A 12,735-nucleotide genomic window follows, 5' to 3' on the forward strand; every position below is an offset into this window, starting at 1 on the left:
TTGCATACACACTATATCTTTAAAGCAAATTCTTTCCCCCAAAGAATTATAGGCACTGTAGTTTAGTGTTAAAATTCCTAGCAACACCTAGCCAAATGCAGTGCCCAGAATACTATGTTGAGATTTCTGCACTGCAAGGGGTTGGACTAGATGACCCTCAAGATCCCTTCCAACTCTACAATTCTATGATTCTAAAAGAATGTCATTTAAAGCCAGTGTGGTGCAGAGGCAACAACCCAGAAGACCACGGCTTAATGTTGCCCTTGTAGAACTCAGCATGGAGGATGGGGGACAAACTAGTACCAGTTGCCTTTGCCTGTTGCTCCTGCGGGTCTCTCTGCCTTGTGCTGGCTGTGAGTCCCAAGAGGCACCAGAGACTACTACCTGAGAAGACCCAAGTGCAAATAAACAATAAATCCTCAGACCCAATCATCACACAAATGACACGTTTGACATGTAAGAGAGTAATAAATCCTTTCTAAAGCTTTACCCATAAGTACTTAGAAAAGCCGGTGACTGATAGAGGACACAGACATATTGGCTTCACAGTGGTTTAATATGAACAAGTCTTGGACATTACATAAAACAGTAAACTGAAGACATAGTTTGCTGAATTACAAGCCCCACATCAGTATGGATATGTATGTGTGTGTGTCTATAAATATAGACACACACACAAAAACACACACATACAGCAGCAAGAGCCTCTGATCTCCAGACTTGTGCACCAAATGAAGGAAGGAATTTGAAGAACTCATAGCTAATGCAGATCCACGAGGCAGCAGCAGGCCGCTTCCAACAGGAATGTTAGCACCTCTCCAGCAGCAGATGAGAGTGGTCCGTGCAGAGACAGTTTCTGCATAGCCATTGCTTTGGGAGCCCAGAGAAGAGTTTTCTGCTATCCAGTTACCCCATAGGTGGGTGGTGTATATCCTCAACCTCTTGTCTGAAACATGCAAAATTGTATATACCAGTTCTTTCTCCCCTCCAAGACACACTTGTACTGCTCACTCCAAATAGTGCAAACTTCAGAACAGGGAACTTTGCGATTACGGTCACTTTATTACTTAGGTTGATACGACTCTCTTCCTGCCCCCACCTCTTGCAGGCCAGAGTTTTGGAGGGATCACAAAGTTTCTTGTTCAGGTCAAACAAAGAGGCTGTACAGATACCATGGTCAAGACCTCCCAACAGATTAAATATTAAACAAACAGTAGGGAACTTTGCACCATAACCCCAAATGGACACAGACAAGAGGCCAGATGAAGCTATCCACTGAACACAGAAGCGGCATGCGAAACATCCCTTAGTTTAGGTTCCACTTGCTCCATCTTTTAACTTGCTAAGGTGCAATCCTCAGAGAAAACACTGCTCTACAGGTTTCAACATCAAAAGCCAGCCACCAAACCTTTCCTGCCCAGTCCTCAACATGAACCCTGCTTCTGAGACGCCACTGTTTGCTTTGCCCATGCATTCTCAAGAAGCCATTCTGCTACCAGAAGTTGTGGCTCCCAAAGGGTGCCTTGTTCTTTGGGTTGCAAGTCTGCCTCTAACTCTACAAAGCCCAAAGGTTATTGGGGTAGGATTAGCAGCTAAAACCTCAAGGCATACTGAAGGGGTCACTTGAAGTCCCTCAGAAGGCCTTTCTGCTCAATAAAGGGAGCTTCCAAACTGCTTTTGGTCTACAGTACCCTCCTAGCAAGTTAAGGGGAAAACATTTTTTGCTTCCCACTTTTAATCATTCTGGGGTGATGGGCACAGATGCTAACAAAAAATCCCTGAAACATCTCTGCAGTAGCCAAGAAAAGGAGCCTCAGTACCATGACTTCCCTAGGAAACCTGTGGCAAGGAGCACACTTACACATGCTGGATAATCCTCCATATTCTTACACAAAGGAAGAAAAGCAGCTCTGATGTATGCTGCAATACCTTACACTAGTCTCCAGTTCATTTTCAGCAAGCTTTACCTATCCACCAATAGGCACAAGCTCTTCCCAGGTTCTCACCTTTTTATGCAGAGACCAAAGACCAACAGAACCCAACGCTGCTGCCTAACAAGGGGTGGGATGGGGTGGGATGGCGTGGTGGGCACACTAGACAAGTGAGGAGGTTTAAAGAGAAAAAAGCTGGTTCGGAAGAGGGGCAGTGTAAAAATAAATGTCATTTTTGCACGGGGAGAGAAAATGGAGAATGCCAGACTCCTCTACTGACGGACTTTCCCTGGGATGTAATTTCTATCGATAGTCTCCTCCTGCAGGAACATGTGTAAGCAGCGCTCGTTCTGTGCCAGCGGGTGTCCAGCAATTCTGCCAAGAACAAGAAGAAGTGTTAGATTAGCAATCAGCTACCCAATTCTGTACAAGGCAAGGAAAGATCATATTGTGCAACAGCAGCACACACAAGCACCCAGGACACTTGCAGCATTGTCCATCTATTTTGGCTGGCCTCTGTTATTTTCATTTGCCACCAATCCCATCTCTCCAGTCTTTGGAGGCACTCAGCACCCCCAGCATGCATCCTCCCCAAGAAACAGGCCCAGGAGGGCTTTTCATCTCTGAATTTGTACAGGGATGTAGAAGGTTGTGCTTCTAAAGTTCAGCATCCAGGGACAACTGCCAGATTCTGTGTATGAAGTGTAGTTTCCTTGACAACTGGATTGTAGACCCTTCAGTTTTGTCTGCGCTACAAACATTTCGGTTTTGTATCAGAATAGCCATCATGTCTCTCTTTCCTCACAAGCAGATTTTCAGAACTGTAGTCTGACAAGTTTGTGTGATAGGGCTCATCCTAGTAGTTTACCAGGCAGAAATGGCCCAGCTGCTGAATCACGGCTGTATGTGGTTTGGGAAGTGGGCATGGCTCCCTACTTCCTCCCTGAAAGAAGCAGCTGGAGAGTGGTGGAGCCTTATTACAAGGGGTTGGGATAAAGTCAGATAATGGGAAGATATAAGTTGATAGTCTCTGGCTAGTAACTGTTTCTGTCATGACTATAAATTTAAAAAATAATAATTTAACAATAAACCAGCTTTCTCATTTTAGCATTTCTAGCAGACTTGAGGCAGCATAACTGCAGGCTCTTCACCACTTAAGGCAGCTTTTGCCAACCCAGTGCCCTCCAGATGTTCTGGACAAAAACTTGCATCAGCCCTGGCCATCACAGCCACACTCCCAGCAGGCCCAGCATCCTACAGCCCTGCTGGCTGGGACAGATGGTAATTGTAGTATAAAACATCTGAAGAGCATTAGGTTGCTGCAGAGTATCATAAAAGCACTCTTTAGAGAACTACAGTTCTTAGGCACTCTTTAGAGAACTACAGTTCTTAGGATTCCACATGAAGAGAAGACCAATGGTAAGCTTAAGATGATGCCTAGAGTTACTGGCAACCACGATATGCAATCTAGTCACTACACTGTGCAATGACACATCCTCCTCTCCCAGAGTCTTTCACTTCCCCAAGTATTGAAGACCCAGGTGTCACTCTTACTTGTTTATGAACTGTTCTAAGCCCTGTCTTCTTTCTTCTATGAAGGACTCCTCAAAGATGCCCTCATCTCCTCGGAAAGGAAGCTGGCGCTTCAAGGCTTTGCCAGGCAGTGGAGGCACTACAATCTAGAAACATTGAGAGCATGACTTAAGAGGGGGAGCAGAACCACTCTCCTTCTGCTGCTTGATCTGTTAGGGTCACCACTAGATCCAACAGGGAAGAGTAGGAGAGCTCTCTGCCACAGGAATGAAGAAGAAAGTTATCTACGGATCTATTTATTATGCATACAGAGTGGATGTTCATTTCCTGTACCCACCTTACTGTCACGCTCTAGCTCATTTTTCAGCCATTCAAAGTCACTATACCGTCGCCTCACACAGGACTCTTTCAGTTTGAAGATCGGCAGATTTGTCTGAAAGGAGGCAAGAGAAAGTTCTAATTGACAACTGCTTTATTATTATTGATTTATGAATCATTCCCCATTAGGCATACCAAAGCAATTTGCAATATAACAAAAACTTATGCAAAACACAAAACAATGTGCAATTGTTTTAACTAACAGTTTAATGTAACAACTGCAGATACATAAAATCAATTCAAATCAAATACAGTGGTACCTCGGGTTAAGTACTTAATTCGTTCTGAAGGTCTGTACTTAACCTGAAAATGTTCTTAACCTGAAGCACCACTTTAGCTAATGGGGCCTCCTGCTGCTGCCGCGCCGCCGGAACACAATTTCTGTTCTTATCCTGAAGCAAAGTTCTTAACCTGAAGCACTATTTCTGGGTTAGCGGAGTGTGTAACCTGAAGCGTATGTAACCAGAGGTACCACTGTACAGGTATCAACTGAGATAGACATTATAATAATAATTTATAATAATTTATTTATACCCAGCCCATCTGGCTGGGTTTCCCCAGCCACTCTGGGCGGCTCCCAATCGAATATTAAAAACACAATACAGCATTAACAGGTATCTGTTAAAAGTAGGATAGTTGCTTATTTCCTTGATGGGAGGGCGTTCCACAGGGCAGGCGTCACTACTGAGAAGGCCCTCTGCCTGGTTCCCTGTAACCTTACTTCTCCAGTGAGGGAACCACCAGAAGGCCCTCAGTGCTGGATCTCAGTGTCCGGGCTGAATGATCAGGGTGGAGACGCTCCTTTAGCACCAATACTTTGAATTATGCTCGGAAACGTACCGGGAACTAATGCAGGTCTCTCAGTACTGGTGTTATATGGTCCCGGCGGCCACTCCCAGTCATCAGTCTAGCTCCCACATTCTGGATTAATTGCAGTTTCCGAGTCACCTTCAAAGGTAGCCCCACATAGAGCGCATTGCAGCAGTCCAAGCGGGAGATAACTAGAGCATGCACCACTCTGGCGAGACAGTCTGTGGGCAGGTAGGGTCTGTGTACCAGATGGAGCTGGTAGACCTGGACACAGAATTGACCTGCGCCTCCATGGACAGCTGTGAGTCCAGAATGACTCCCAGGCTGTGCACCTGATCCTTCAGGAGCACAGTTACCCCATTCAGGAACAGGGAGTCCCCCACACCTGCCTGCCCCCTATCCCCCCAAAACAGTACTTCTGTCTTGACAGGATTCAACCTCAATCTGTTAGTCCCCATCCATCCTCCAACTGCCTCCAGGCACTCACACAGGACCTTCACCGCCTTCACTGGTTCTGATTTAAAAGAGAGGTAGAGCTGGGTATCATCTACATACTGATGAACACCCAGCCCAAACCCCCAATAATCCTTCCCAGCGGCTTCATATAGATATTAAAAATCATGGAGGAGAGGACGGAACCCTGAGGCACAAGTGAGAGCCCATGGGTCTGAACACTCATCCCCCAACACCACTTTCTAGATACGGCCCAGGAGAAAGGAGCGGAACCACTGTGTAACAGTGCCCCCAGCTCCCAGCCCCTCCTGACGGTCCAGAAGGATGTCATGGTCGATGGTATCAAAGGCCGCTGAGAGATCCAGCAGAACTAGGAAACAGCTCTCACTTTTGTTCCTAGCCCGCCAGAGATCATTGATCAGCCCGACCAAGACAGTTTCAGTCCCATGGTGAGGCTTGAATCCCGATTGGAAGGGATCCAAATGGTCTTAATCCTCCAGGCATGCTTGGAGTTGTTCAGCAACCACCCGCTCAACCACCTTGCCCAAGAATGGAAGATTTGAGACTGGGCGATAGTTGACCATGTTGGCTGGGTCTAAAGGTGTTTTTTAAAGAAGCAGTTTAATGACTGCCTCTTTCAGGGGGCCAGGGAAGGCTCCCTTGGAGAGGGAAGCATTCACCACCCTGCAGAGCCCATCGCCCAGCCCTTCCCGGCTCGCTTTTATTAGCCAGGATGGGCAAAGATCAAGGAGACAAGTGGTTGGTTTCACTCGTCCAAGCAGCCTGTCCACATCCTCGGAGGTAACAGATTGGAATTGATCCCATATAACATGACTAGACAGGACTCCAGCACTCTTCCACCCTGGCCCTGCTCCCACGGTGAAGTCTACCTCCTTCCGAATCTGAGTGACTTTATCTGCAAAAACTTTGCAAAAGCATTGCAGGAGATCTTGGGGTCCCTACCAGGCCCCGGTGACGAAGGTGGTTCCGATAGACTGCTAAGCACCTGAAATAGTCTCCTGTTGCTGTTTTCTGCAGATGCAATAGAGGCGGTGAAGAAGGTCCTCTTCGCCGTCGCCATCGCCACTTGGTAGGCTCGACGTTGAGCTCTAACCCTAAGCTACTTAGAAGGCTTGCTGCAAGAGGAATACTTCTAGCAGGTGAAAAGCAACAGAGAAAACACCAGTCCAACATGCAACTAGAGGGAGTTTTAAAAGGGTAGGTACTACCACAGCTTAGACCCAATTCCAACATTGTGTGGAATAGACCTCCTGATAGAACTATATCTGTAGGATGCTCTCTCACATGGGACAATGATTGGTTGGGTATGTATGTTGGGATGATACAATCTTTTAGTAATCTTGATCCCAAACTGTAGAACTTTCTATACCATAACTAGCATCACGAACCTAGCCCAACTGGCAGTCTAACTGCAATTATTTCAGCAACAGCATAATAAAATGGCAATATTTCGGCCCACTGAGCGTCAATCCACTGCATTCTGCACAAGCTACAGCTTTCAGTTCGGCCTAAAGGGCAGCGCCATGTAGAGCACATTGCAGTAATCTACTCTTCAGTAGCAGTTCAAAAGCACAAAGTGCAAGTAGATAAATAGGTACCGCTCCGGCGGGAAGGTAAACGGCATTTCCGTGCACTGCTCTGGTTTGCAGGAAGCGGCTTAGTCATGCTGGCCACATAACCCAGAAGCTGTACACCGGCTCCCTCGGCCAATAAAGCGAGATGAGCGCCGCAACCCCAGAGTCATCCGTGACTGGACCTAATGGTCAGGGGTCCCTTTACCTTTACTCTTCAGAAGCAACCGCTTCAACCAGGTAGCAGGCACTATTATAGTGCAGTGGCACAATTGCTTTAATGGCAAGGTCCAGGACAACCACTTCTAGATACTCACCCCTTCTAGCTATTCTACAATACAGCAAAATCCTGCCCCTTGCAGACTCAAAAATCCTTTCCACTAGTCAAGAGGGTGTTTCAAGAGCTCCTTTCTAGGGAAGGAACTTAAAATGCAACTAATTGCTTGAGAAGGACATGTAGGTCACAAATACCCATTCTGCAGAATTGTCATCTGTTCCATACCAGTAACTAAAATTACTTTTGTTATGCTGAGTTGACTGGTCCCCCCTATTCCAATCCAACTAGTATTTTAGATTGTAAGATCCTAAGGGCAGCAACAAATGCTTTGCTAATCTCACTGTAAAGGGATGAAGAACCTGTGGCTCTCCCAGGTGTTTATTGGACCCCATTATCCCTGACCATGGCCATGCTGGCTGGGATTGATAGAAGTTGGAGTGCAGCAACATATGGGGGTCCATAGGTTCCACACCATGATGTAGGCTACTGTATTGTTGTTGGCCTCTGTCTGTCTCGAGAGACAATAGAAGAGTGCATCATTGGGGGTAAATCACGGGGAGAGTTACAGCGCCTGCTGTGGCTGCAGAGACTGATAAGGGAGAGACATGTTTTGTTGCAGCTGGGGCAGATGAGGGCATGTGGTTTCACTCTTACAGATGCACCCTTGTGTTTCTTTTCTCTGCATATGTAATGTTATAGTTGCAATCCATTACATCAGTGGTTCCCAACTGGTGGTCTGTGTGATCCACCCAGGGGTTACTTAGCACCGTTCACATATTAAAAACTACCATAGAGGTATCAAAATTTACAAAGGCAGGAGGTCAATGGCTTGGCTTTTGAGCCCCTGCTTTACATGATTACCAGGTAGCAAGTTTCCCTGAACTCAGTGTGGCTTCTCAGCACATATCTAGGAATGCACATAAAATAAAGGCATAGGGAGGGGAAAGGTGGGGAAAATATTAACCCCCCACCAGTCTCTGCTTAAGTTGATTCTTCTCCAAGGCTGCCCCACACAGCCACAATCGGGATCCATGATGACATCAGGCAGGTGTGCACCAAGGATGCACCAGATACTACCCCAAATCAAAAAAGAAACCAAGCCTGTGCTAAAGGCTTAGCTGAGAGATCAGCAACCTTATCAAAGGACGGGCCAGTCAGAGGATGGGCCAGAGCATGTGCGCATGCGCGCTCTTCCGGGTCAGAGGAGCGCCCGTGCGCACACACTATTTTTCCAACGCTCCTCTGATCCAGAAGTGTGCTGGAAATAGTGTGCGTGCACGTGCACAGGCACTTCTTCATCCTGCATGCATGTGCACACACTATTTTCGGCACACATCTGGGTTGGAGGAGTGCCTGTGCACATTCGCACAGGTGCCATCAACCCGGAAGTCGATCCCCACAGTGCGCCGGTAAGAGCGGGGGGTGCCAGGGGTCGCCATGTGCCAGTTAGACAAGCCTTGTGGGCTGCTACCGGCCCATGGGCCTTAGGTTGCCGACCCCTGGCTTAGCAGATTCACGCCGACTTACAAGCCCATTCACTACTTGCAACATTCTGTGAGGCGGGATCAGCTTGAGCAAGCAGATCTATCCTCAAGCCCATGTGTGCTTTGTAGCAGAGTGGGCAGCCTCTCCCAACCCAGGGCCACCTCTTTATCCACAGAACGATCTAACCACTATGCCACACCACCCCTTTATACTGCACCTACCCCATGGCCTCCATGTAACTATAACATTCCTGCCTATCCTGCTTACAGGAACAGGGTAATTAGAAATAAATATAAATGATTTTTTTTAAATGAATTGAAATGAGGGTCGGAATCCCCCCCCCTCAAATAAGGCAGGTATTGGGCGTGGCACGAGGGTGCCCTATTCCGTTCCCTCCCACTGACACCCCGCCCACTAGAAGACCCCCCCGAGGCCCCGCCCCTCCTCCCTCACCCCGCCCCCGCCCTCGCCCCCTCCCTTACGCACCCTCATGCGGAGCTCGTAGCTGGTGTATCTGGCCCGCCCGACGCCCACGGTCTGCGGGTTGAAGATGTCGATCTCCAGGAAGTTGCTGGGCGGCCCGTAGGCGTCCGTCAGGTCCTGCGGCTTCGAGTTGAGGCGCCGCGTGTCGGCCACGGCCGCCTCGGACATAGCGGAGAGGGAAGGAGGGGAGATTCTGGTGGTCAGAGCCGCCTCAGCGGAACGCGCCCTGCCGCCGCTGCCGCCAGCTTCTCCTCACAGCCGCGGCGCCGCAATACCATGGCGCCGCCCCGGAACCTGCGTGGGGAAGCGCCGCGCCGTGCCCGCCCTGCATAACTCCGGTGGGGATTCATGTTCCGGGGCCCGCCTCCTCCCTCTGACAAGCCGCGCCAGCCCCGCAACGCGCATAAGCAATAACGGGCACATTGGTTAAGCGGCGGAGTTTATGAGTTATCTTCGGCGCGTGGCTGCGCGCCACCGAGCCCTGGAACCTGTATGGCGCAGCAGTGGTCAGTTTATGGTGCGGGGCCGCCGCTAGGTGTCCTACTCCGAGCTCTGCGCCGTGAAGTGCCTTGCATAACTGGCAGAATCATCCATGGCGCGGGGAGGCTCCTGGGCGCTGCATCCCTGCGCATGCGGCGCTGGCGCTGCCGGTGGAACCGGTGGGGAGCGTTTTGTTGTTAGCCCCCGGTTCGATCACAGTTATTATTATTATGCATTTTAACTTGTATTAACGCCCCCAAACCCGCTAAGGATGAACTCAAAGTGCCTCGCAGTCCGAAATCCATAACACAAACAAACGTTACAAAACGGTGCGCGACTGCAAATGTAACAGCAGCACATATATGAATAAAACAAAACAGGTTTCAGTGGCAGCAGGTCTTTCTTATGTTTTTATCGCCGCTCTTCATTTGATTTACAGTATTTATTGCAGATGGTGACAAAATTTAAAAAAAGCAGAGACATCACCTTGCCAACAAAGGTCCGTATAGTTAAAGCTATGCTTTTCCCAGTAGTGATGTATGGAAGTGAGAGCTGGACCATCAAGAAGGCTGATCGCCGAAGAATGGATGCTTTTGAATTATGGTGCTGGAGGAGACTCTTGAGAGTCCCATGGACTGCAAGAAGATCAAACGCATCCATTCTTAAGGAAATCAGCCCTGAGTGCTCACTGGAAGGACAGATCCTGAAGCTGAGGCTCCAATATTTTGGCCACCTCATGAGAAGAGAAGACTCCCTGGAAAAGACCCTGATGTTGGGAAGATGGGGGGCACAAGGGGAAGGGGATGACAGAGGACGAAATGGTTGGACAGTGTTCTTGAAGCCACCAACATGAAACTAAACGACTAAACAACAACAAAAAATTATTTGTGATACATCGTTATCCAAATATTTTTCAATAAAAACAGCATATCACAGTGCAAGAAGCATTCAGTAGCTGTAGCTTGGTATAGCATGTGCTTTGTGCAGAAGGTCCCAGGTTTAGTCCTCCACATCTTCAGGGAAGGTAGCTTATGTCCCTGGAAAGTTTGCACTAGTCAGTATATAGACAGTGTTGAGCTAGATGGGCATGTGGGCTGACTCTGTTTGTGGCAGTTTCTTATGTTATTAGCTCAGTGGTGAAGTGCTTGTTTCACATGCAGAAGGCCCCAGAGTCAATGCCCAAAATCTCCAGGTAGGGTTGGGAATGTCCCCAGCCAGATACCCTGGAGAGATGTGTAGACAGTACCCAGTAAACAAGGTTGGGCTATTTTCATAAGGGATGCATAATGGGCTTTTCCTGTATTTGTATGAGAATATAATTTGTATTAGAAGGTCATGATCCCACACACCATCCAAAAATTGTAAGATTGCAGGATCCCCAAAGGGGTGCTCTGCGGTGACCTGGCTTCAGGCACCAGGCCCATTGGTAGACCAATTCTGTGTTACAAAGATGTCTGCAAACAAGACATGAAGGCTGGCAACATCAACTCTGCTATGTGGGAATCCCTTGCAGATGACCACAGTGCTTGGAGACAGGCTATGTAACCATAGCAGTGACCAAAGAATGAATGACCTCTGGGAGAAGCGCAGAGAGGAGAAACACCATGATGCATCTGCAGTAACACAATTGGATCCCTTCATCTGCCCCAGCTGCAACAAAACATGTCTCTCCCATGCCAGTCTCTACAACCACAGCAGGCGCTGCAACCTTCCAACAATTTGACTTCAGCCCCAAAAGCACACTCCTCCATTGTCTCCCGAGGCAGATGGATGCTCACAATTAGAATGAAATAATTACACTGGCTAGTGTGCACACTAGATTTCAAACGTTCTATAGTTTTGGCTTTCTGTGGTGTTCTATATAATTTGCAAGTGACACAACAACTGGGGGGTGGAGGTGAAAGAGCTTTAATGTTAAAAGTATGAAATTTGCAGCCAGAAGATGTGGCTCCACAGATGAGAAGTTGCCAGTGGAAAGGCCTTCTCCTTTGTCACCATCTTCTGAGCCTCCCTCGAAGGAGGGACCTGGAGAAGGGCTTAGATGAAGATCTAAGTGGCCAGAGGCTTTCATTTTGGGAGAGACATTTCAGGAGATATTGGGGTCCTGAGCCACAAAGATCTGTGCAAACACAAAATGGACACAGCTTAGCTATCGAAGGGGTGTTGTGCAGTATACTTCTGATTACCAGTTGCTGGGAATCACAAACAGGGAGAATGCTCTTGTGCTCAAGTCCCATTTGAGTAATTTCTGGGGCAGCTCCCCACATGAACCCACCTGGACCCCACTTTCATCATCAGAGGCCTTTCTCCTTGTACCCCCCCTAGGGAAAGGTGGTGTGTGCCAACACAAGAAAGGTATTTTCAGCAGGTGAATCAGCAGTCTTTAGGACATTCTGAATCCTAGAACACTCTAGGAATTGTATCACAGTGAGGGGGAAAGGGGCCTCCTAACAACTTTAATCACTCTTAAGGAAACTACCCTTCCCAGGATCTTTTGGGGGAAGGCATGACTGTTTAAAGTCCAGGCACTGAGTTCCAGCTCCGAGAGCCTTCTGGCAGATCCCTCACTGGGAGAAGTGAAGTTACAGGGAACCAGCAGAGGGCATTCTTGGTAGTGGTGCCTGCGTTGCAGAATGCCCTCCCATTAGTTGTCAAGGAGATAACCATATGTCTTCTTGAAGACATATGAAAGCAGCCCTGCATACAGAAGTTTTTGATGTTTTATTGTGTTTTTGTATTTTGCTGGAAGCCACCCACAGTGGCTCATGGAACCTAGTCAGATGGGTGGGATATAAATAATAACATTATTATTAAACTGGTATGACGCTGGTTTAAAATGTACACTTCAGGTGCCCCTTCCCCTCTTCAGCCAGTTTCATGGCTGAAGAGCTGACCTTTGCTCACCTTGCACCGCAGGCAGCATCTGTCCTGAGTTCCTCCAACCGAGGAAGCTCATCCTCTCCAGAGACAAGCTGAATCTTGCATCATCTTCTCAACTTGAGCGAAGCTTGCCTCCCCGCCCTCGCCCCCCCCCCCCACAGAAGCAGTTTTATTCACATGTGAAAAACTGCAAATGTATTTTTCAATTTCTAAATGTCTATCTCATATGGAGAGAGAAAAACCACATGCAGAGACTTTGTGTAGAATAGTAATAAGCACAAACACACAAGCGAGAGAATTTGTGTAGGTTTAATCGATTAATAAATCAGTTGGCTAGCTGTCGTCTAATCAATCATTGAAGACGCCTTTAATCTGGCTGCACCATCCACGTGCGGGAGGGGGGCGATTAGACAGAACAGCCCCGGCAGAGTTT

The 12,735-nt window shown here is 48.0% G+C and overlaps 1 protein-coding gene and 1 long non-coding RNA gene across 3 annotated transcripts; both read right to left on the reverse strand.

Annotated features, from left to right (window-relative positions):
- Window positions 1-537: 537 nt before the first annotated feature.
- SNX12 (sorting nexin 12) lies at window positions 538-9,238 on the reverse strand. 2 transcript variants are annotated; one of them, XM_028715270.2, is made up of 4 exons: window positions 8,946-9,229; window positions 3,802-3,897; window positions 3,486-3,610; window positions 538-2,306 (listed from the first exon to the last, which is right to left on the reverse strand). In XM_028715270.2, the coding sequence occupies exons 1-4, from the start codon at window positions 9,108-9,110 to the stop codon at window positions 2,204-2,206; spliced, it is 489 nt and encodes a 162-aa protein (XP_028571103.1). In that variant the 5' UTR covers window positions 9,111-9,229; the 3' UTR covers window positions 538-2,203. The 2 variants fall into 2 exon arrangements, with proteins under 2 accessions (XP_028571103.1, XP_028571104.1); XM_028715271.2 differs by lacking the exon at window positions 3,486-3,610 and having other exon boundaries at window positions 8,946-9,238.
- A 2,073-nt stretch (window positions 9,239-11,311) lies between these two features.
- On the reverse strand, window positions 11,312-12,568 carry LOC114589079 (uncharacterized). The gene is made up of 2 exons (XR_003704577.2): window positions 12,327-12,568; window positions 11,312-11,541 (listed from the first exon to the last, which is right to left on the reverse strand). It is a non-coding gene; the product is annotated as an uncharacterized LOC114589079 (long non-coding RNA).
- Between the last annotated feature and the right edge of the window lie 167 nt (window positions 12,569-12,735).

This window comes from Podarcis muralis, chromosome Z (assembly GCF_964188315.1).
Source record: "Podarcis muralis chromosome Z, rPodMur119.hap1.1, whole genome shotgun sequence".
NCBI classification, from domain to species: Eukaryota; Metazoa; Chordata; class Lepidosauria; order Squamata; family Lacertidae; genus Podarcis; species Podarcis muralis.